General features: G+C 51.8%; 1 protein-coding gene across 2 annotated transcripts in view; it reads right to left on the bottom strand.

Moving 5' to 3' along the window:
- PRRX1 (paired related homeobox 1) overlaps window positions 1–21,822 on the bottom strand; it is a 40,620-nt gene extending 18,798 nt beyond the window's left edge. For both annotated transcript variants that reach the window (XM_076338193.1, XM_076338194.1), the window contains exon 1: window positions 21,577–21,822. In XM_076338193.1, coding sequence (XP_076194308.1) covers window positions 21,577–21,817 — 241 coding nt within the window. In that variant the 5' untranslated portion in view covers window positions 21,818–21,822. The remainder of the gene's footprint in view (window positions 1–21,576) is intronic.
- Between the last annotated feature and the right edge of the window lie 285 nt (window positions 21,823–22,107).

The following is a 22,107-nucleotide window of genomic DNA, read 5'->3' as shown; positions in this document are numbered from 1 at the left end:
CCTATGGGAGCCAGGTGATGTTTTTCTCTAGAAAAACAATGATGTTTGAGGATATTTAGAGACAGCATGCCTAGCCTCAGGGCCATATTCAATACAGTATGTAAGTTTAAAACCATCCCTCTCCGGTCCTTCTCCACTCTAATGACTCCCGATGAACCACAGAATGAGAGCTTTTGCTCCAGATCAAAGCCCTCCTGAAATCAGTAAATGACCTTCCACCAGATTCAAGTTCATGGGGGTCATTAGCATATATTATACAGATTTCTCCATCATCAGAGGTCCTTAAAACGAGCGAGAGCAACGTGTGTCAGGACTGGCATAGGTCAAACAGCATGTGAAAATTCGATCTTGCCCTGGGGGAAAGGTGGACTGACGACATGACTTCATCGGGTCTCTGCCAGACTCGTGTCCCTGGAGCCCACACCATGCGCCCAGCTCTCAGTGAAGCTGTATTTTGGGGAAGAGCTTTGGGAAATGGCAACAAAACCAGCACAAAAGCAAAGCTGGTGACAGCAGATAGAGGAGCAGGGTGGGATTTGGCAGCCAGGGAAACTCCCCGGCTCCAGCTTTCTAGCAAGCCAGTCTGCTCCTCTGCACCTCTGCCTCCTTCCTTGCTTTGCCTCGCTCATCTGTTTAGACATCCCACTCTTGGAGGACGTGTTGTGCCACTCTCTTTGTTCATAACACATCTAGTAGTCCTGTACTTACAGGGGTGCAGACAAAAAGCAGATCACTTCAAAATAAACCAGAAGTGGGAGGCATTCACATTACAATTGTGCCATTTATGCTGTTGAGTTTCACAGCACAGAGAATAAATTAACAGCAAGTAATTAAAACACTTTCGGTATGTGGTATAAAGATGCACAGCAGCTTTTTAATTTCAGTTGCATATGCAAATGCTAGCTGGTGTATTTGTGAGCACTGCAGACCACATTTCCTAGCCATCATCAGTGCTAACAGCGAGGCTCCGCGTTGATGCTGGCCTTGCTTTTAATCCTTTGCAGAAAAACTGTCAGTTTTGATTCATAAATGAAGGCAGATGGATTTATTTCAGGTTAACGGGGCTCCATAGCAAAGTTTAATGGCACCCCATCAGCTGATGGGCACCACCATGTCCCTGTCCTGAGGCTTCCCCAGGCCGTGGCAGCACACAGCTCCTGAAGCTCAAGCTCAGTCCCCTCTGGGTCAGCCACAGCCGTGGCCATATGACAGCAGGTGAGCACTGAGCATTGCCTGCATGGGACCCCAGATCGTCCCACTGCTGCAGTACAGCGGCTCCCTCTGCCTTGTCAACCTACCAAACCATCATCCCGGGGCTTGGATGTCTGGGTCGATTTAGACAGAATTGGCTGTGGGATGGGCTTTCCACTCTGCTCCACCAATGGCATCGCTTGAGGGGACTTCTGAAATCACCTTGTCCCTAGGAAAGAAAGCTCAGCTGCTCCTGGCTGCTCACAGAAACCTTGAGAGCCTTTGACTTCACTTAGGAAATCTCTGCCAACCTCTTTGGTCACAGGACTAAATGCATTAGTGAGCGTGCAGGTGATCCCCTGTGAGAGGTGGCTTCCTCCCTCCTGCTCCTCATTCAGCTCTCCATACATCTCCCAGTAAGGAGTACTGGGGATGGACACCATGGTTCAAGCTGAAGGCCCTCTCCTGCCAGGCTCAGGTCCCAGCCACATGCTGGAAGTGCTGGCAGGAGTGCCAAGCCGGGACTGGCGAGCAGCTGTGAGCAGCCAGACACGAAGGTCCTGGCCATGGGCCACTGCCAGCCCACATCCCTGCAGGCACGTCCCTCTGACCGGCCCCAGGCCACTCACACCAGCTCTCCAGGCTTCCCCTTGATCACAGAAATTGAATTCAAATGGAAAGACTGAGATCCCAGCATGGGAATCCAGTGTCCTAATATGCCAACAACTGTACCTGCAGCCTGGTTGGAGCCTGGATTTTCCAAGACGGGCCAGTTGAGAATACCCTTCAACTTTGGGCACAAGGGACAACTACAGAGTGGTGCTGGGTGGACTGAAACATCCCCCACGCAGGTCCTGTAACAAGCATATTGCTGTGCAAAGACTATTGCCATGCAACGTGGTGTAACAAAGATCAGAGCACCCAAAGAGCCACAAACCAGCTCAGAGAGAACTAAAGCAGAACGGTCTGGTCCTGAAATAGGTCCTCTTTTTCTTTTAAGCACAGCTCATTAAATGTTTGCTGGAAAAACAGAAAAGCATTTTCCACAGAGAAGAGGACATCCAAGAAAAGCCCTTTCGGACATAAATTGGCAAGAGACTCCCAAGCATTTATCTTCGGCATAGAATGTGCTCTGTCAGGAGGGCTGTAACTAACAATACGCTGAAAAACATGCCACAGACTTCCACCGTATTTTATTTGGCGCTAAGGGGTTATTCCTCAGCACAAAGTATTTGCAACTGGCATCGGTTAAACGAGAAATTACAACCTTCAAAAGACCTATTTAGCGTCAGCTGCAGAAAGTACGGAATTTGTCATTGGCTTCGATGACAACAGATTATGCCCCACAAAATGCTGCAAACACGCTCGGCTACAATACTTGGTGTGAGCTGCCAGTTCAGTGGGGGGATTGAGGACGCGGCGCTTCCTTCCCCTTCTTGGGAGGCTGCTGCCTGGTTTAGGACTGGTGACACCCCTCTCCCTGACCCTCTGGCTCACGTGCCTGCCAAGTTCAGCCACAGGGCTCGAGACACAGCAAGCTGATTTCTGCAAGGGCCTTGCAGAGCTGACGGGCAGCTGGCAGAGCCAGGCTTGTGCTGGTTCTAGCCAGGCTGCAAAGAACCTTCGAGCCACACAGCAGCATCTTGCTCCATTTGGAGCAAAATACCCCAAGGTTGTTAGCCCCACAGCTCATTAGTGCTAAGGAGGAATAAGAGGGAAGTGTCTCATTCCTCTGTGCTGGATGTTCAGCTGGGACAGACTGAAGACAACAGCATGGACAGGTCAGGAGGGCATGGAACCCAACGGGTGGGTTACCTGGCTCTGTGCCCAAGGTGGTGATTTGGGAGCTCCATCACCTCCTGATCCCACACAGCTCAGCTACATCCGAGAGACAGCTGTGCTGCCCCTGTCCTGTGGGATTATTCCTACCTCTCCAAGAGGAGGAAAGAGCTCTGCCAGCAAACTCCCCAGGCCCTCAAACCTCTTTCCACTCTGGCTTGCTGAGTGCTCCAGAAAAGGAAACCTTCGGAAACCTTCCTGGTGTTTGCTCAGGACGAGCAGCGTGTCTGCGCAGGAGCGCACACAGAAGCGCTCTGCAGAGAGCATGTATGCCTGGAGAAGGGAAAGACCATCACCTGGCCCCCTGCACTGGGCCAGCGCTATCTCGAGTTAACCTGGAAAAAGCTATGGAGATTCTCAGTCCAGAAACAATCACTGCCTCAGCTCTCAGACTGGGCTCCGGAGAGGTCAGCCTGAGCTAGGTTTTCCTGCCGCAAACCTGGAGCCCACTCAGCAAGCTGTAAAACGCTCCTGTCCCCGCGCCCTGCAATAACGTTACTGTTTCCTTCCCCAGCCCGAGTCAGAGAGGCACAGCTACAGCAGACCTACAAAGACAGGGGTTTATTGGGCAAAGGCCCATCGTTTACCTCGCCCTGGCAGGATATTTAACCATTCACGGGACTTGTGCAGCAACAACAAAAATGAAAGGGGGAAAAGGAGACTTTTTGCACATAGCTGCAGCCTGTGGCAGGCAGCCTGCCCCGCGTTAGCACGCACTGCTCCAGCACTCGTAAAGCCCAGATGCCTGCACAGCTTCTGCAGCCTTTGAGTTAACCCCTGCTCCTGCAAGCCCAGGAATTGTCACTTGGCTTGAAATTAAGTGTGTCTGTGCGTCTTTACTGGGCTGGGGGAGAGGGGATGGCTTTGCCTTGGCTGTGCTACCCAGTGTTGTTCGCACACAGCAGGAGCAACCAAAACAAGACCAACATAAACGTTCACCGACCATAAGTTGGACCCTCCCAGAATCGCACAATTGCCTCCGTAGGAGACCAGCGTCGAGGCAAGCTCCAGACAGAGTGTGCCTTCTCTTGGTGCACCCTCTGCTTTTTTTTAACCTTGAAGCTGACTGAGTCTCATCTTTCTGACTTATACACGCTGCCAGAGATGTACTTTTTTTTACCCCAGGTTTTCACATGACCCCAGAATCTGCAGCTTAAAAAAAAGTAATAAAAAAAGAATTAAGAGCTACGGTCCTTCAAGGAGTCATAGCAATGCTGAGACTGGACTTCGGTCCTGCTGTACTGGCATGGCACATTCATGCGGTAAGCGACAGTCCTCCCATAAAGGCTTCAGGCACTCTGTTAGCAAGCCAGGCAAAAGCTGGCATCCTGGTAGTAAGGGTCTATCGTTCGCCAGTTGGCCCAATTTTAAAAGTTGAAGTGTGACAGCTAAACCCATCTGCAGAGCCCTTTGATGCTCAAGCCACTTGCAGTCAGGCACCTAACTGCAGGCTGAAATGCCCAACTTGAGGCAACCGCACAGGAAAATCTCGGCCACTTCCCGCTCCAGAAGTCAGATGGCATTTTCGACAGGGCAGACCCTGGAGTCCTCTCCTAGCTTTCTGTCAGGGAAAAAAGGCCTTTTAAATTGACTCTCCTTACACAGAGACTCACAGGGAGACCAAGCTAACATCATCAAACAATTGTATCAGAACCATGTTTTATTTCCCAACGTCTGACGGGAAGAAGCGTACCAAACCGTATGTCATCTACTGCTGCGGGCTCGTTCCTGAGCGAGAGCCTGCCGAATTCACAGGGGACGCAGGGGCTGCTCCCAGCTTAGACACTGCTTTTACTTCACTGATAGTTTAAGTGCCCCTGATGAATACCAATGTTTTCCTGAATCAAAAGAAAGAGGAAGAAAACCCCAAGTCTTCACATAAATTAAACCCAAGTAATATTTTGACCAAATCTGTTCCCAGCATTAGAAGGATTGCAGGAGCTGGAGATGAAAAGCTTCTTTTAAGCTGGAGAATTCATCCCCTCATCCCTGATGAAGGATGGATGGGTTACTAAAACAAATATTACATTTCATTCTGGCTAACAGCACTCTGATCTTGCCTTACATGAACAGGGGAGGCAAAAGTGCTCCCGATGATTATCATTTATGCACAGATGACTTCAAGTCCTCTTGCTTGCTGAGCCTGGGCTGTGATATGACATGCAGGTTTCTCCCACAAACCTCTTCTGTTGCTCAGGCATTTGTTTTGCAGTTGCTCTGGCAGTTTTATTGCATCTATCAACCTGCACAGAGGTAATAAAATACTAAAACTCCTCACCCCTCGGCACGGACTGTATCTTTCCCTGGTTACCTGCCAGCCTATGGCCAAAGTCAAGAGTGCCATCCTCGCTGCCTGCCTTGGGAGATCTGCTGCTGCACTCACCCAGAGGCACATCCGGAGAGATGGATGCCCTCATCCACCCCAACTGCACGTCTGCCCCGTAGCTCCACCACCAGCTCCACCAGCACTGGCTGAAACAGGCCAGGCTGCCCCAAAACAGTGCTGAATTCCTGCAACTGCCCAGGCGGCTCTGGGATATCCTCTCTCGCCCAGCAGTCCTTTGTACCCAAGCATCAGCCTTTCCAGCTTTCAGGTACAGCCTGTCACCAAAACCTCCCCGTGCCTCCAGTTTTCACACAGAAAGGGCTTTGAGTTCTCTCAAATCATTAGAGAAAATGAGCCTGGGAAATTTCAAGGCTTGAAAACCAAGCACTTTAAAAAGTTACTACTGATAGTAACCAAAGGGGTAATACCTCCTGTGTTTGCTAGAGCAGAGAGTACATTTGCAGGGCAGAGATGCTGCCCTCTAGCTATTAGGTCTCCTGCTGTGAGTCTTGCCTTTAAACTGAAAAATAAAAAAAGTGGGAAAGATTGTCGGAAAAAAACTCATCGAAGATCTTTCCCCCTCTCCTCCTTGCTCCCTGTCCCGCCTGAGTTCAAGGCAGGCCGTGTCTTGCTCAGAGCACTGCTTGCCACGTTGGAGCAAAGCAAGTCGAAGACGGGCCTCGGCGCTTTGAAGCAGCCACAACAGAAAGGGCATTCGCTCTCAAGGGACATGCCGCACGGGGCTGGCCCAGCCAACAGGACAGCAAAGCCAACATGCAACGTGTGGCAGGAGAGAGGCAGTGACGGAGGAGAAGCCGCAGGCCAGAGCTCACACCAGCCTCCTGTGGGAGCCAGGCACCCAGAGAGGAGACTGTGTCCTTGGATGGGCTGCTCTGGGCACTGAACTCCTTGAAGGTGCCTTCCAAAAGGGCAGCCCAGCTTCCCCAGCTGGTTTCAACTGGGTTTCTGGAGAAATCGCTTACAATGTGACACGCTCTTTGCCTCTGATCCCCCCAGCAGTTTTTGTGTTGTTGGCCAATTTCGACCACAATTTGAACAGGAACTGTGAAGATAACTCAGCTCCTACAATTTTCTTGAAAACCCGCTGGTTCAGTAAAAGGAAAGAGGCATTACTAATGCTGGTGAGAGACCAAGCAGCTGGGTGAGCCCAAACTCTTACAAGACACTCAAGAATCCAGACGAGAGCACATCATTGCTCTGCCAAAGCGAAGGGAAACCCCAGCAGAGCTCAGCCCCGACTGCTCCGTGGACATCCCAACCTGGAGGTGCACAGTGGCAGGAGCATCATCTCCAACGGCTGCCTCCTTCACATCACACCCCCTTGCCTTCCTCGGTGAGGCCAGAGCTGGAAGAGGCTGGAGCTCAGGACGGGCAGCCCGAGCCGCAGGTTTCCGTATGGCTGTGCCAGTCTTTTTAATTATTAAACCAGGAGAAAGCGGAGACCAAGGCAGTGGGGAGCTCAGCACTGACCGTCTCCGTGTGCCCTGCGCAGGGAGGGCGAGCGGCCCACGCTCCTGCGGGACCCCGGACACACCACACCATCCACCCGTGTTTCCCTCCACTTTCCCGCTGCCACAGCCCTTTCTGTGGGCTCGGACCAGTAGATGGCACCAGAATAACAGAAAAGCCCCTCCGGTTCTGCCCTCCACATCTCCCCAAATCCTCGCGCAGCATCACCCCCCAAACACGACTGGGCACGGGGCAGTGGCAGCAACCAAAGGCTTTCAGCTCTCTACTTTAAAAGCCTGTTTGGAGCTGACCTGTAACAGGACTTCTAAAACTTTTAGCAAACAAATTCAGGAGCTGGGGGGAGGGGGGAGTCAAAGTGGTTTCTTTCCATTTTGAGGCTTATAAAAATCTGTTTTTTCCCCTCAACATAGATGCTGCTTTCACATGAAAAATAGAATCAAAGTATTTACCCAAAGCATCTGCTTTCTCTGTAATTACTTTAATTTAGAGGAGGTTTCCCCCCTCCAGCTGGAACCAACAGAAATTTCCTGCCTGCTGCAGTTGAACAGAATCTGCATTTCTCCATGTAGAAGCAACTCACCCAAGAAGTGCCTGGCTACATTTTTAGGTAGGAAGGTGCCCTTCTCTTTGGCTGTAGTGACTGCCGATATTATTAAAGGAATGTCTAGTACTTCTTCCCAAGCAGCTTCTGCTATTAGCTAATGACAACATCCTTGACCTCGGTGGGTTCAGCATCCTCTCAACTCTCTCAAAACAAGCAACAGGACCAGCTTGGGTCAGGGTGGGCATTTCCCCCTGGGAGGTACCTGCCTCTCTTTTGCATGCCACGTGCATAAGAATTTTTCTCTTTACAGAGAGGCTGCCCTAAGGCAGGATTAACAGCCAGGAAACAGCCTGCAACAAAATCCAGGCACATCACAGCCAGTTTAGGATGGCCCTACTCACATCCACGCCTTGTGGTACCTCCTGATCGCAGCAGTGGATAGCCACATTTTCAGAAGAAGGACTTGGGCAAAGATGATGGTGGTCTCCAGAGACACTCGCTGCAGCACAGCCAGGACTTGCACAGTCCCCGGCTCGGCTGCGAAGCATGACGAGGTGTACCCAAGCACTGCACAGTGATGCTGAATGCCCTGGAGCCGCAGCCATGGCTCTGCCTGGGGGAGGTTTAACATGCTCGTGGAGGCGCCAGGTTTTTTTCAGAAGCTTGTATCCTGCCTGGAGTCAATCTGGGACAAATTCAGAGACCTTCTGACTTTTCACACCCGGGGCTGAGTTTTGAACGTGGCTCAGCCCAGCAAAGTTTTAAGAGGAGTTTGATTATTTTGATCTTTTCCCCCCCATCCCCATCATTAATCATACCGAAGCAAAGCGTAATTCCTCCAAACCAAACTGTTTGCCAAACCATTTCTCTGCACATTTTTTACTTAACAGCCCTTCTAGGAACGGAGCACATTTGGAAACCTCTGTGCCTCCATCCTCCTTGGCCAACAGTGTGTGCACAAGCACGTGGCCATGAGCACTGAGTATCGGTGCTGGGAAATGCCCAGCCTGGTGGGGTGGAGGAAGGCTCCCATCCCCACGGGCTCGGTGGCAAAGCAGAGGGCCAGCCACGAGGGCTTCGTGCCACGAACACTCACAGGGGAGACGCCTTTCTGTGGCTCTTTGGCCATTCCTGGTTTCAGCGGGCTCCTCCCCAGCTAGCGACAAGCAAATGCAAAATGGAGCGCAGACACGGGAGGCAAAAGATGGCTCTGACCATTGTGGCCCACCCTATCGATTTGGAGCCCCTCTGTCCCGCGAGGATGCTGAGCACATTTATCCCCCTCCCGATCACTGATTAGATTTGCAGCTCTCCCTGTTTTCCTCATTTTACCCGAAGCCAACAGTGTTGCGATTACAAGAGACACCGTTCACATAGACTCTCAACCTGGCCAGAAATACCAGAAATCTCACGCAACAGCCTGTTTTCTTCAGAGCCGCAGTAAACTCAGAAGAGGTCCTGAAATACGAGAGCAAGTTGGACTATTTCCGTGCCTGATGTTCGCCCTTCGTAGCTCTGCAGAGCTATCTCTGCTATTCCTAACAGCGGGATTTTGCAGAGGGGATTGTCCTATAAATGAGTGTGGCAGCTGGTTCACATAAGGGCCTGAGTTATGATCAGAGATGAGGACATTGCTTTTCTTTTGTGTTTCTCACTATGTTTTCATTCAAACCTGTAAACAGACTTGCACCAAGTGGATCTGCATTCTCCATCTGGTCCTGTGATCCAATTTCCTGGCAGGAATATCCCTGACATCGAATTGCACAGGAATGCTGCAGCGTGTCCATCCGTCCCACGGCCAGAGCTGAGTTCTTCAGTTTGCCGGTTTCTGTGCAGGACCTAGCCATGGCGTTTCACCCAGTTACCCGCTAGTGAGACCAATAACTCACGGCTGACAAAAGCAGCTCTTCCAAAAAGGCTTCCAGACATTCATGGATGGAGAAGCCAACGCTCTCCTTCACAGTTATTTCTAGTGACTACATTGCATCTCACAGTTAAAAAATGCATGTTTTCTACCTCCTTTGAATGCACGTCTGGCTTTTGCTCCCAGCCACTGGCTCTTGTTCTACCTTTCTCTGATGGATTAAAGAGGGAAAAAAAAGAAAGACCTCTTCCCTGAGAGTCACAGAAACGTGGATTCAAATCCATCATCACAAGCGTCTGGAACAACTCTCGGCATCGCATGGCCCGAGAGGGACAGTGATACGTCACAAGAGCAAAACTGCTCCCACTTGGAGTGGAGACTGGGGAAGCAGAGCAGAGAGCAAAGGCCTTCCGAGGAAGCCTGGAGAGCAACGCCGTGGGTGTAGCAAGAGGGGCTGGGGGAACAGGGATCCTAGCACCACTGCCAGCAAGAAAATCAGGATTCAGCACCCAGCTCTGCACAGAGTGCTCCAACCCTCTGAGAACAAGGCGTCCTCTTCACTTTCTCGCTGTAACCTCCTCCAGGCACAGACTATCTCTGGCTGGAGGCGCACACAGCATTCACAAAGGCAGACACGAACCTGCCCAGATTGATGAAGGGCAGCTTTTCGGGGCGGTTCTCTTGCTAATCACAGACTAGTTTGTCTTTTCAATCACACCAGCTACTTCTAGCCCACAATGCCCAAGCCAAAAGGCACGTCTAGAAAATCTGTTGCCTGGTTTCCCAGCAGTGGGTCACCCCCAGTGAGCGTGTCCCTTCCCCATCCACGTGCTTTCCCTCAGCTGGAGGGGTCCCTCTTGCCCCACAGGCACCCCAGTTGAACACAGCACAGCAACCTGCTTGGAAAGTGGGGAAAAATTGGAGGCAGCACCATTGTGCTGGCCAGGACAGATGAAACGCAGGGTTAAGCACACAGGCATGTTCCCACTAAAGTCACGCAGCCACTGAAACTTGGGGGAAGGACTCCTTTCCCAAGGCAGGACAAGCTCTACACTGTTTATTCCTTTACATGTTTGTCTCCATCAGACCTGCGCTTGGGGTCTCCACAGCATCCTCGCACCACCTCTTCCAGGGTTTCCCTATCGTCACTAGACCTGGGAAGATTTCCCTACGACCTCACTTACATCTCCCTTGCTGCAACAGAAATAGGTGGGCTTGGAGAACAGTTTATATCCTCCTCTTGTTGAGCTTAAGCACCCCTTCTTTCCTCCTAAACTGGATGCTGGGGCTCTCCTTACTGCTTTTCTTCCTCGACATGCAACTTGCCCAAATGGAGCCCACCTGGAGCCCTCTCTGCAGCTGAGCACCATGAGAGGATGCTCCACAAACAAGGCAGAGCTACAGGAGATGCTGGGGGTGAAAAACATCTGCCTCTCCTCATAAAGATGCAGCATTTTGCACTGAGCAGGAGAGTTGGTTCAAGGCCAGGTGAGCAGATTTGCAAAGGGCACAGAGCCACAGTGCTCCAGCATAGGCTTCTTACGCCAAATTCATCCCCCTTTATGCAGGCAGCAGGTAGACACCAGTGGCTCCTGTGCTGCCCTCCTTACAGGACACCACACAGAAACGCACTGGGCTGTGACGTGGGGGAGATCTGCTCTGTAAGCTCATCAGAGGAGTGAAAGCAGCCACTTCCCCCAGCAAGCCCAACTTCCCCACTGGGAATCACTGGTGGAGACGAGATGGATCCGTCCCATCAGGCGCCCGTGACTGGACCTCACAGAGCACGTCCTGTGAAGGACCGGGTCTCCTGCAGCTGGAGGGCTTGGCCGGTGGCAGGGCATTCAGAGGAAGGTTTAGCACCAAAATAGGTCATTAGCAAGCAACGTGGGGTTCTTCATTCTTCTCCAGGCCCCTAATTTTCCTAAGGGGAATGCCTCAGAAAACCCTGGGGGGGAAAGGAGGAATTTACAGTTCCCTTCCAAAAACCAGCCTTTGTTTGTTTGATCGTTTTTTTAAATGATCGAGTAACTTGTGAATACATTTTCTGATGATTCCCACATCCTCCCAGCTGGAGAACGGTTCATGAACAGACTCCAAACTCTGTAAATGAGCTTGTTAGTCATAGGTCTTCAAACAGGCTTGATAAACAACTTTCAGCCTGCAGGATATTCATCAACCATTCTGTCTGCCTGGTCTCCCGACACTAATTTATTATTTACAATGAGAGATTCCTCTCCTGAATTACAGGTGATTGTTTCTTTTTACTGATTAACTGATCTTTTTTTAAAGGAGAAACAATGAAAAACAAATCACAAACAAGCAATGCGTCGCAAGCACTTATTCCTGAGCAATTCCCCTAGTTTCCATGAGACATATCAGCAGTTGTTCAAATGAAAAGAACTGTAAGTAAAGATCTTTTTGGCCAAACCTTCAAGACCAGGCAATAGCCAAGAAAAAGAGTGTGACCGTCCCAACCAGCCGCTGGGAATTTCAGTGCCTGCTGCCAAACACTCCAGGGACCTTCCAGCTGACCGGCACGTACCGCTCTTTGCATCCTTTGGGTTTGTGGAGAGCCCAAGCATCTCAAGATGTTCCGGAGATCTGAGTCTGCATGCAAAAACCTGCCACCAAAAACTGTTTCACCCCATGGATGGGTTCATGTGGCAAACACAACTTGCCCTGAGGGCATGGGGTGCACTCAGTTGCACCTGAGCAGAAGGTGGGTTCCCTGCAGGAACAAACTTGCTGGCAGTTGCTCCAGTTCATGGAAGGGGATCTCCTCAATGCTAATCAGTTAATTAACACAGAAGGTGGTCAATTCCAGAGACAGAGGCAGATGAAATAGCAATTTGCTGGGGGCTATGCAGAGGGAGGAGAATCTTCTCGAATCGCTGCTAAAGCCAAGCTCTTACATAACACACATCCAGCAGATTTCAAAGCCCCTAATTAGGGGCCAGGATCATACCCAGTCATACGGGTAGGAAAACTGAGGCATGGCGAGGTGAACTTGGCCAAGTTATGGCAGCAAGTATACAGAAAAAAAGACCTCAAGACTCCGTGGCCAAGGCACTAAGCCATTTTGGAGCAATAAAAGACAGGCTGGGCCATCCTACTGGGCCATCTCTACTGACGTTTGGAGGAAAAAAAGCCCCAGTTTCAATTTAGATTCTGGGTGCAAGCCTTTTCTGGGTAGGCTGCTCCTAGCACCAGCAAACGCTGTACCCTATAAACCCTGCCCTGCGGTACCCCCAAGCGGAGTGGCCCTACACTGCCTGGGGAACACAGGGAGCAGAAAAATGCCCTCCCCAGCAGGCTGCCTTGTGTGTGTGCATAAAATCCAGATCTGTGTTTCCACCACCACCTTGGGTCCCCATCTCTGATCCACTGAAAGGTACAGACTCCCGTCAGCATTCAGAGTGAAGGCAGGAGGATGCAGAGCTTGGCTCTGGACTGGTCTTGAAAGTTTTTTTTCCTCTCCCTCACTGCAAAATCACCAATACATTTGCCCTGACAACCTCAAGCACTCAAGACCAGACAGGCTGCGCTACCAGCTTGTGTCTAGAGACAGCCTTCCCGGTGCCAAATGGGAGCAAACACGCTCAGGAAAGAGACACAGACTTGTCACAAGCTTTCTCCAGCACTGTCAGCATGGGAATCATCCATCCCAAGCAGGAACTCGGTGCTGGATTCACAAACCTCCACTCTGTACTTTCCGTCCAGGGGGAAACGTGACGCTGCGCAGGATGCAGAAGGATAACGGGTATGAAGTGTTACCGGCATTTCAAGCCACAGGGTGGGGAGAGTGCTGTAAAGCTTTATGGGAAACCAGCCCCGACTTCATGGGGACAGGAGCTGCCTGCAGAGCCACCAGCAAGGGCAGCCCTTTCTGCAGCACCAGGCCCAGAGCATTAACACTCTGTTTTCACTGTTATGTCTCAGGCAGTTTTCCCTGTTAAAGTCCAATCCATCACCGCAGAGCCCTGACTCCGCTGAGCTGATGTGGAGAAGCGACGGCTCTTTGAAAGCTGCAAACATGATTTTTTTTTTTTTCCCAAATGTGGGTCGTATTAGTGACGCCTCCAAGAAAGAGGACGATTTCCAGAAGCACTAAGCAGGTCTTCATGGCTTTGCCAGCAGACCGGCTGCAGCTCAGCCCAACTCACCCACCACTCATTCAGCAGCCACAAACACAACAAAACCGAGAGCAAACAGCAGACTACTAAAGGTCCCAATGGGTTCAAAACCTACCCAACCTTGACTGGTCCAGCACCTACATTGGCTACAAGAGAGGGCTGGAAGCTACTTGGATGCTGCCTTCTGTAGCCACCTGCTCTGCTCCATCACCCCCAGGCACCCTGCTTTGTTCCCAGTGCCCCTGGGACTGCTGGTCCCCTTCAGAGTTGGATGCCATTTTCCTTCTCCAAGCCTGTCCACCCAGCAGCTGCTGCTGGCAATTTTGTCTTGCCCCAGATGCACAGGGCCATGGATAACTTTGGTTTTACTTTGGTCAAGGAGGCCACAGGAGAAGTTCATCTGCTGGTGGGCTCAGAGCAGGAAGCAATGTCCCCAGGCTCCTGATGAATTCCAGCTCTCGGTGCAAAAGCAGTTTTGCTGCCTGAGCAGTTCATCAAGACATGGAGAGGGTCCTAGCCAGATACTGAGCGGCTCTTTGGACATTTGCCCTGCCAGCAGTCTCGCTGACTGGCTGGAGTTTCTCCTGTAGGAAAATTTCTCTAGCCAGAAATGGGGGAAAATTTGGGTGGAATATGAACTGGATGCTGCAATATGAACTGGATGCTGCAATAGGATGTAGTGACTTGTTAACAGCACAGCTGGCTCCCCTCACCTTTCTTCTAACCTTCCCTTCCCGGAACACAAGGCACCAGGACGTCCCGGGCTGTCACCCCAAGGCAAATGTTCACTTCATACGGGCATGACAAATCCAGACTGTCTGGGACAGTGCTTTAAACACTGGCGTAACCTTTTCTCGGCATCTGGAGGTGAGAGAGGAGCCCAGAAAGCTATGTAATCTGAAATAGATGCTCACTGGCTTGCTCATCAGGCCTCTCTTCCCAGCTTTAGCCTTCGCAGACTCATCCTTGCAGATGCCAGGCTTTCCATTGCAGGAGGTGGCCCTCAGCTTTGGCACCACTGTTCCCTTCCCTTCCCAACCAGCATCCTCCAGATGTTCTCGCTTGAAAGAAACTTCTCTCAAAATTACACCACCACAGTCCCAGCAGACACATAGTGCACCTCTGCTGAGCTCCCATCCCTACCTCACAGCATCTTCCAGGGCTACGTGGTAGAGGCCAGCCGGCTCCAGCAGAAAGAGTGCAGGAAGGGAAATGGCAGGTTAGGTACATACCACGCATTTACATATCAATGCATGAATGACAATCATGAGCAGGGCCAGCAAATCTAGGTGTAAGAACTGCAGGACTGCCCTGGAGGACCCTCCGACCCCTGGCTGTAAGAGTGCTGCAGTCACAACACAGGGTGACAAAGGACAAATCCCTACGGACCTGTGCTGTGAGGCTGGTGGCACCCGCGTCTATGCATGTGTGAGCTTCCACCGACACAGTCTATAACACAGAGTCTCCATAAAGACTCTCCAGTGGCTAGTAAGACGTTGAATTTATGCTGCATCTCCCTCTCAGGGGGAGGCACTGCTAGCATCCTTCTCCACACCCCACCCAACTGCCATAAAACCTGCTGGGATTTCACACCCCTTTGAGCTGTCTGCTCTCCCACCAGAGCAGCCAGTGGGTTCAGAAGATGTTTCTCACATGCGGCGACCACACAACAGGTTCTTCTTGGGGGAACCAGACTAAAAACCTATGCTCTTGTGCTCCACCACCCAAGCACAAGTTGAAACCTTTCTGTGCCCTGCGCGTAAAGCTGAGAGGACAGTTCAAACAGAAAGTCAGATCAGAGCCTTGGACAACAGCTCCTCCAGCCAGGCTGTGATGATTCTCACTCACATCTCCATAATCCGCCCCGAAATCCAAGCCTCCTTTAGGAAAGGCGAGTAGGGTGGGGAACAAGCAATGCAGTGATTCATCCTCCCCAGAAACAGAGGCCCAAGTCTGGAATATTGTGACACTTGGTAAATACTCGTGATGTACTTCATTATGCAACGGAGACCCAGCAGGAGCACAGCTCCCTTAGGGCTACTTAATATGGGTTTCAAAAACGATTAAACATAAACAACTTGCAACCAGGAATAAACACCTATAATCCCATCAAGCCATTCTGGTGATGTCAAAAACCATAGGAGCAAACTCAGTTACCGGGGGGAAAAAAAAAAAAAATATCCTCAAAGGAATTATGACCCTGTAACTCTGTGTCTGCCTTGTCAAACACTCAACTCTCCCAGCCCCACCTGCTTATTGCATGGACAAGAGCAGTCCATGCTCTTGCTCTCTCTTTCCAGGCTTCCTAACATCACATATTTTGATGCATGTTGCACCTCTGCCGAAAGGCAAAAGGATCGTGCCCCTGAACGCAGACAGCAAAACTCTTTCATGCCTGTGCAGAAATATTCCACCGTCCTGAAAAAAAAGTTTTTTGCACGACTCAAGGCTGCTGGTCAAGTCTTTAATCGCTAATACTCATCAACTGGCATACATATAAGCAGTCCATTGAATTGCATGCAATGACTCGTGTGAGTAAGGATTGCACAAATTAACCCTGAGATAATATTTTCCCATGCAATCACTGCTTTATACATCATCAAAAAGATGGAAAATAGACTGGCTAGTAGTGGAAACTTGGTGCAGATGACAGAAAGCTGATGCTCATTAAAAGCGTTCTAGCAGTTTAGACCAAACCTTTAAGTTTTATGAGAGATTTCAAAATCTAATTTTCATGGAAATGTTTTCATTACATTGGGGGGGGGGAAGTAAAAACCTTCAGCAAAATCTTTTTCAAATTAAAATGTTGGAAGCTTTGTGCAGATGGATTGAAAACACAAATACCATCAGCAAATTATGAGACCATGAGAACCAGGAAGCAAAACTGATTATGATCAAAAAAAGTGAAATTCACAAACAAATAAAAGTCTAGTTTCAGCCGTCAAAAGGAGGGCAGCATGGCCAGCACTCACAAACTGAGTCAGCTCCCTCCTTCAAATTCACATGGCTCTTTTTTCTTTGTTCATAATAGTACATTGTCCATTTTTGTTCGATTTTTGGTGCCTTTATTTTTTTAAGACTCCAGGTTTATGACGGAGTCACATTTCCATCTTTCGTCTGCATCCAAAAGCTCTAGAAGTTTATGTGAAAAACACAAAACGTTTTTCCACTTCAAACTGTAGGATTCAGGGATGTAAGAAAACTATTCAACACTGTGAGTTACTTGACAGAATAACCATGCACCAGCCAGCCTGCGAGTGAAATTAAATAGATATGCCCAAGGAACATAAATGGAAAGCAGTTCATCAAACTTCTAACAACTGCTCTGTGTCAGTTATCTGTCTGTTATTCAACCTTTACTCCAGTGAACACTTTTCGCTCTTTCTGCAAGAAGCCTCTAGGATGCGTGCAGGACAACTGGCAGGCATAAAGATTACTCCCGCAAGAAAAAGGAAGCTGTTGTATTTTTCACACAGATAAACAACAAGTGCCTTAAAAATAATATTGTTCTGATCCTCAATTTTTCCGCATCAGCTGCTGGAAGGGGAGGATTGGTTCCGGAAAGTCTTTCTTGGCAGCACCTTGTAAGGATGCTCACCGCTGCCCGCCCTGTGTAACCTGTGGACATCAGCAGCCAGCTGCTTCCTGCAGACTCTCCCTTTGCCCATCAGCTATGTAGGACAGGAGAGGAAGAAAATAGCTGCTAGATTTAATCAATTTACCCTGCTTTCTCCGCCCCCCCCGCCCCCTTTCTATTCTTTGTACATCCCAGGTCTACAGTCTGAGCATCTTCTGGGAATAAGGGCTGTGTTTTACTAACAAAAGAGCCACTTAGTACTTCAAGATAAAGCAAAGGTTTGCAAAGAAAACCCTGCAGTTGTTCCTGGGCTTCCTCTCAAGTTCACCCTCCACGCAACTCAGCAGCCCACCAAATCGCTTTTCACATTTCAAAGCAGTGGCAGAGCTTTTCCACCTCTTTTTAAGAAGGCATATGTTTTTTTGTGAAGGGTAGGGACCACAGACAACTTCAGGATCAGCAAAAAAAGAGAAGCAATTCAGTATTTACACGCACCCTTCTACTCCTGCAGCAACCTCACTTACTCTGATTGAAGAAGAGGCAATTAAAGCATAAAGAACAGCTATGTGGGAGCAGACTAAAGGTCCTTCAGCTCAGGACCCTGTCTCAGACTGCCAGTAACAGAGTCAGAGGGTATAGGCCCAGGCAGCAATGGAGCGATCTCTGCCCCAGCTCATCCTTCCACTCTCTGAGACTCGCGGCTCTCTGAGCCAGATGCTGCCTCCATACACTGCTACAGTGAAAAGCCATCCTCAGGCCCCTCTGCTCCCTGAATTAGTCTCATTCTTTTTTGAAACCATTTCTATTTCTGGTCTCCGTAAAATCCTGTGGCAACGAGATCCATCATCAAACAACGTGCCGGCTGAGAAAGCCTTTCCTCATGCTCTCAACCCGCTGCCTGAGAAGAGAGGGCTGAAGCCAGCACAGATGCTCTGCTTGACCCAGCCTGAGCAAAGAAACTCACTTCTTCCTGGCCGCCCCGGCAGGGTTTCTGCTTCCTTCAGAAGGAGCAGTAGTGCCGAGGGGTCACGATGCCCGCCGAAACAGAAGAAGTCGTGGGGAGCCACAGGCAGCCTGTGCCCCAGCTGTTAATCACGAACCAGCCCTGACAGACCGACGTAATCTGCCAGCCTGGGAGAGAAGCGCAGCCCCCAAACTGCCATTGCTTTTATACTGAAGAGAAATTAAAGGACAGTGATAACTCCAATATGCAGAACTCATGCACGTACTGGACCAAAGCGGGGTTTATTCATTCCTCACAAAAGAAAACCAAGCATAACAATTGTTCTTTTGCTGCTCATGCTTTCTCCGCATCATTTTATGAGCCATCAACAGCGAGACTCAAACAAACAAACCAAAAAAAGCAGATGTCAAAAATGCCATCTTAAAAAAAAAAAGCTAATAGCTTACCAGCTCTGGATTTGGAGAATTAACCCTGCTCAGAGCCATGAGCTCTGGGAACCCATACGCCACCGACAGGTTTCTACCACCCCTAAAGAGCACGGGAGCAATAGGAACTGATTGCTGGGAAGCTCAGGGGGTCCCCTCTGTTGAGCTGGGACCCGCGTTTTCATCCCAGTTTTAGCCAGAGTCAGCAAAAGCCCTGCTACCAAAGCAAGAGTTGATTATATCTTAACAGGTGGTTTTGTGATGAAGAGGAACTCGGACTGCAAAGTCTTCCTGGCTGAGCGGCAGAGGCAGGGAGGTTTGCTGTGAATTGTATCAGCTCTTAGGGTATGGTTTTCAGAGCTACAAGTTGAACTAAAGTCAATGAGAGTGACAGCTTCGCAGCACCACTGAAAAATCAGCTCCGTAATATGCTGACAGTTCTCCCTGTAAATATTACAATCACAGCTACTCCCAGGGATATTTGTTTTTTCCTTTTTAATAAGAGAAACATTTTCTCCTGAACCTCTTTCAAATGAACTAGTGGTGAAACAGTTCCTTCAATCTCAAATGTCCAAATAAAACCTTTTGTCATTTCACTGTCGAACTTTTTCCCTTAATTTTGGATTACAAAAATAGCACCAATAATTCGGCTTTTCACTTCAGTTTGGGACAGAAATCAGTGACAGACTAGCTGACTTTCCTCCAGGTTGGAAGAACATTTTTAGTATTCTTGAGACATTCCACAATTTCTCCAAACGGCTTTTACCTTCTCTTCCTTAGTAACATGGAGAATAACTGAGCCCTGTGTTAGCTTTTCCACTGAACCAGCTCTCATTTTTCACCGAGAAAAGCTCATACCTCTGTAGCACTGCCTAGCTCCAGCACAGTCGTTTTCCTGCATGGACTGCAAAACACTTCACAAAACACATGCAATAGGTGGGGAAACTGAGGCACAGAGACGCATGGGATCTGCTAAACGCATCAGTGAAAGAGCCAGAAAGCCCAGATGACAGCTCTGCCCAATAAACCAGGGAGAATTTATCCCCACTATTTATTTTTTTGCTTACTTTAGAATACTTTTAAAACTTTCTAATTCACCGCAATGGCATTAAAACTTTTACCGCATTCAGAGAACTTCTGATTTATTTGAAGCTGTAGTTTGGTCCCTGCTTGGCAATCCTGGCTGGGAAACACACCCTCGGACTAGGATTTTTGGTCCTTTTCATGAGCTAAGAGCAGAGTGGGTATCGGGGAAACACAGCCCCTCTTTTCCAGGCTGACCGAACTAGCTCCAGAGAGCTCAGCAGCTGGCAAGTGGTAGCATCAGGAGTAAATCGGGTCCAAATAAAATATGATAAACGAAACCAGGGGAGAAATAGAAGGAAAAAAAGAGTTGTCTACATAACTTCTTGGTTAGTATCTCGGGGACTCTCCGGCCGCAGTATTGCGGCTCAGGGAGCTGAATCGGGGAGGGGGGAGCAACGATCACTGCCTTCTCCGCTAAAATATACACCTTTCGGGTTAGAAATTGCATTTTTCCGGGTCCTGGGAAGGGAATATTTTTAAAGCAATCTCCCAGCGGCGGTCGGTCTGCCAGCCGCTCCCCGGTCCGGCTCTCCGGGAGGGTAGGGAGCCGCTCCAGCAGCCGCGCACCGCTCGCTCCCTTCCCGACCGCGCTCCCGCAATAAACCCGCCTCGGGATGATGCTTCCCCGCCCGGAGAAAATGTCTTGCCGGGGTTAAGCTCGGGGATCCCACGGGTGGTAGTGTAAGGAGCGGCTGCTTTTTGGAAGGCTCCCCCCTTCTCCAGCCCGGTTTCCTTCGGGACACCGAGAAAGACACGTCGGATCCGCGGGGAAAAGAGGGTCGGAGGCGGCTCCCGACGAAACGCGGAAAAAAAAAACCAAACTGAAAAGCGAACGAAAATTGCAATCGCAATTTTCGTTCGCTTTTCGTGTTTTTTCGCCTTACGCCGGGAGCCGCAGAGCAGCGCCCGGCCCGGGATGGGGGGCTCCCTGGGAAGCGAGCCCGTGTCCACAGCCGCGGCCCGTGCCCACCCCACGGGAGACGCGGCGGGGGCGGCCGCAGCCAGCCCTTACCTACAACGAAAATCGCGGCCAGTCCCTGCGGCCGGGGATATTTTATTTTTAACACAAAGCAGAAGGAGGGTAAGGGGAGGGTTGCTGGCCCTGCACACCCACCTCGCCCCGCTCCGCCGCGGCTCGCCCTTTCTGACAGCGCTGCCCTTGGAAAATAACAAGGGGCGCTTGGAAAATGCCGCGCCAGCCGGCGCCCATCCCCGCTGCCCTCCAGCCGCTGGGCTGTTGTTTTACGGCTACTTTCGTTCCCAAGCGAGGGCCCGTTAGGACGGGCAGTTCAGAGGCAGGTCTGCGCCCTGCCCTGCCCGCCGGGCCCGGATCAGGCCCGCACCGGGAGAACCGGGGCTCGGGGAGGAGGGGACTGGCGGCTCCACTTGCAGCCGCGCACGTACCCTCCGGCTGTTTGCGAGCCGCGATGCTCCGGGCAGGTCGTCGGACAATCGTCCGGTCCCCATCCAGACGCCCGAGCAGCTTCCCGGCGTCCCGCAAACCACGGCGCCGGTCCCAGCTCCGACGGCCCGGAGAGACGGGAGGATGGGTGGATGGATGGATGGATGGACGGACGGATGGATGGATGGACGGATGGATGGATGCTCAGCCGCCTGCCGCGTCTCGCCCCGTCCAGCCAAGCCCCGTGCTCAGCCCCCCGGCAGGCGATGGAAAAGGGGGCTCAGCCCTCCGGCCCGATCCTGCTCTCCGCGGCTCCCAGGGCTGTTCTCCTCCGGGTCCCCCGAAGGGAGACGGAAGAGCGCGGCGCGGGACCCGACGAGCGCGGCACGGCGGCGAGGGGCAGCTCGCCGCTCCCCCTTCCCCGGGACGCGGCTGGGGCGAACAAGCGTTTTCGCACGCCGCCGGGTGCCGGCCCCACCGAAGGCGGGGGGACGCGGGCTCCCCGCACGGGCACGGCGGGGAAGGCCGGCTCGGGGAGCGGGGCGAGCCGGCCCACGGACCGGCCGGCGGCACCTCCGGCCGCTTCCCCGCGGGAGCCCTCTCGGGGCCGGCACCGGCCGCCGCGGCTCCCTCCGCCGCTCCGCTCCGCCCCGGGAGCGCGGCGCACGTGGAGCGGCCGCAGCGGCCCCTCGCCCCGGGGAGGGATGGAAGGGGGGTGTCCCCGCACTTACTGTCCTGCTGCGGAGTGTCGCTACCGCTGGTCAGCCCGGGGGACTCCAACAAGCTCCGGCCGGGCTCTCCGCCGCCCTCGTCCGCCTGGGCGGCCACCATGTCGCCCGCCTCCTCCAGGTCCAGCAGGTGACTCACGGAGAAGTTCTTCTTGGCTTGTAAATTGTCCAGGCCGGCGGGGCCGTCGAGGCGGGCGGGCAGCAGGGCCTGCCTCTCCATGGCGTGGGCATAGCTGGACGCCATGGTGTCGAGCGGGGCTTTTCTGCCCTCGCCCCCCCCGGGCGCCCACCGCCCCCGCTCCCCCCCAGCCGCCGGCCCTTCGAGGGGGGATGCGCAAGGACCGAACGGGGGGGAACGGGACGGGACCCGACGGCGGCGGGAGGGGAAGCCCGAAGGGGAGCGGGCAGGGCCGGGCTTAAAACATGCCGGAGGGGAGAGGCGGCGCGGCCGGCTCGGGGCGCCGGGGCGGCGGCGCGGGGAGCTGCCGCCGGCCGGGAGGCGCAGGGTGGCTGTGGGGCCGCTGGGGCGGGTGC

This window comes from Aptenodytes patagonicus, chromosome 5, assembly GCF_965638725.1.
Source record: "Aptenodytes patagonicus chromosome 5, bAptPat1.pri.cur, whole genome shotgun sequence".
NCBI classification, from domain to species: Eukaryota; Metazoa; Chordata; class Aves; order Sphenisciformes; family Spheniscidae; genus Aptenodytes; species Aptenodytes patagonicus.
Note: the sequence above shows the minus strand (reverse complement) of the source record. Positions and strands in the feature narration are given on the sequence as shown.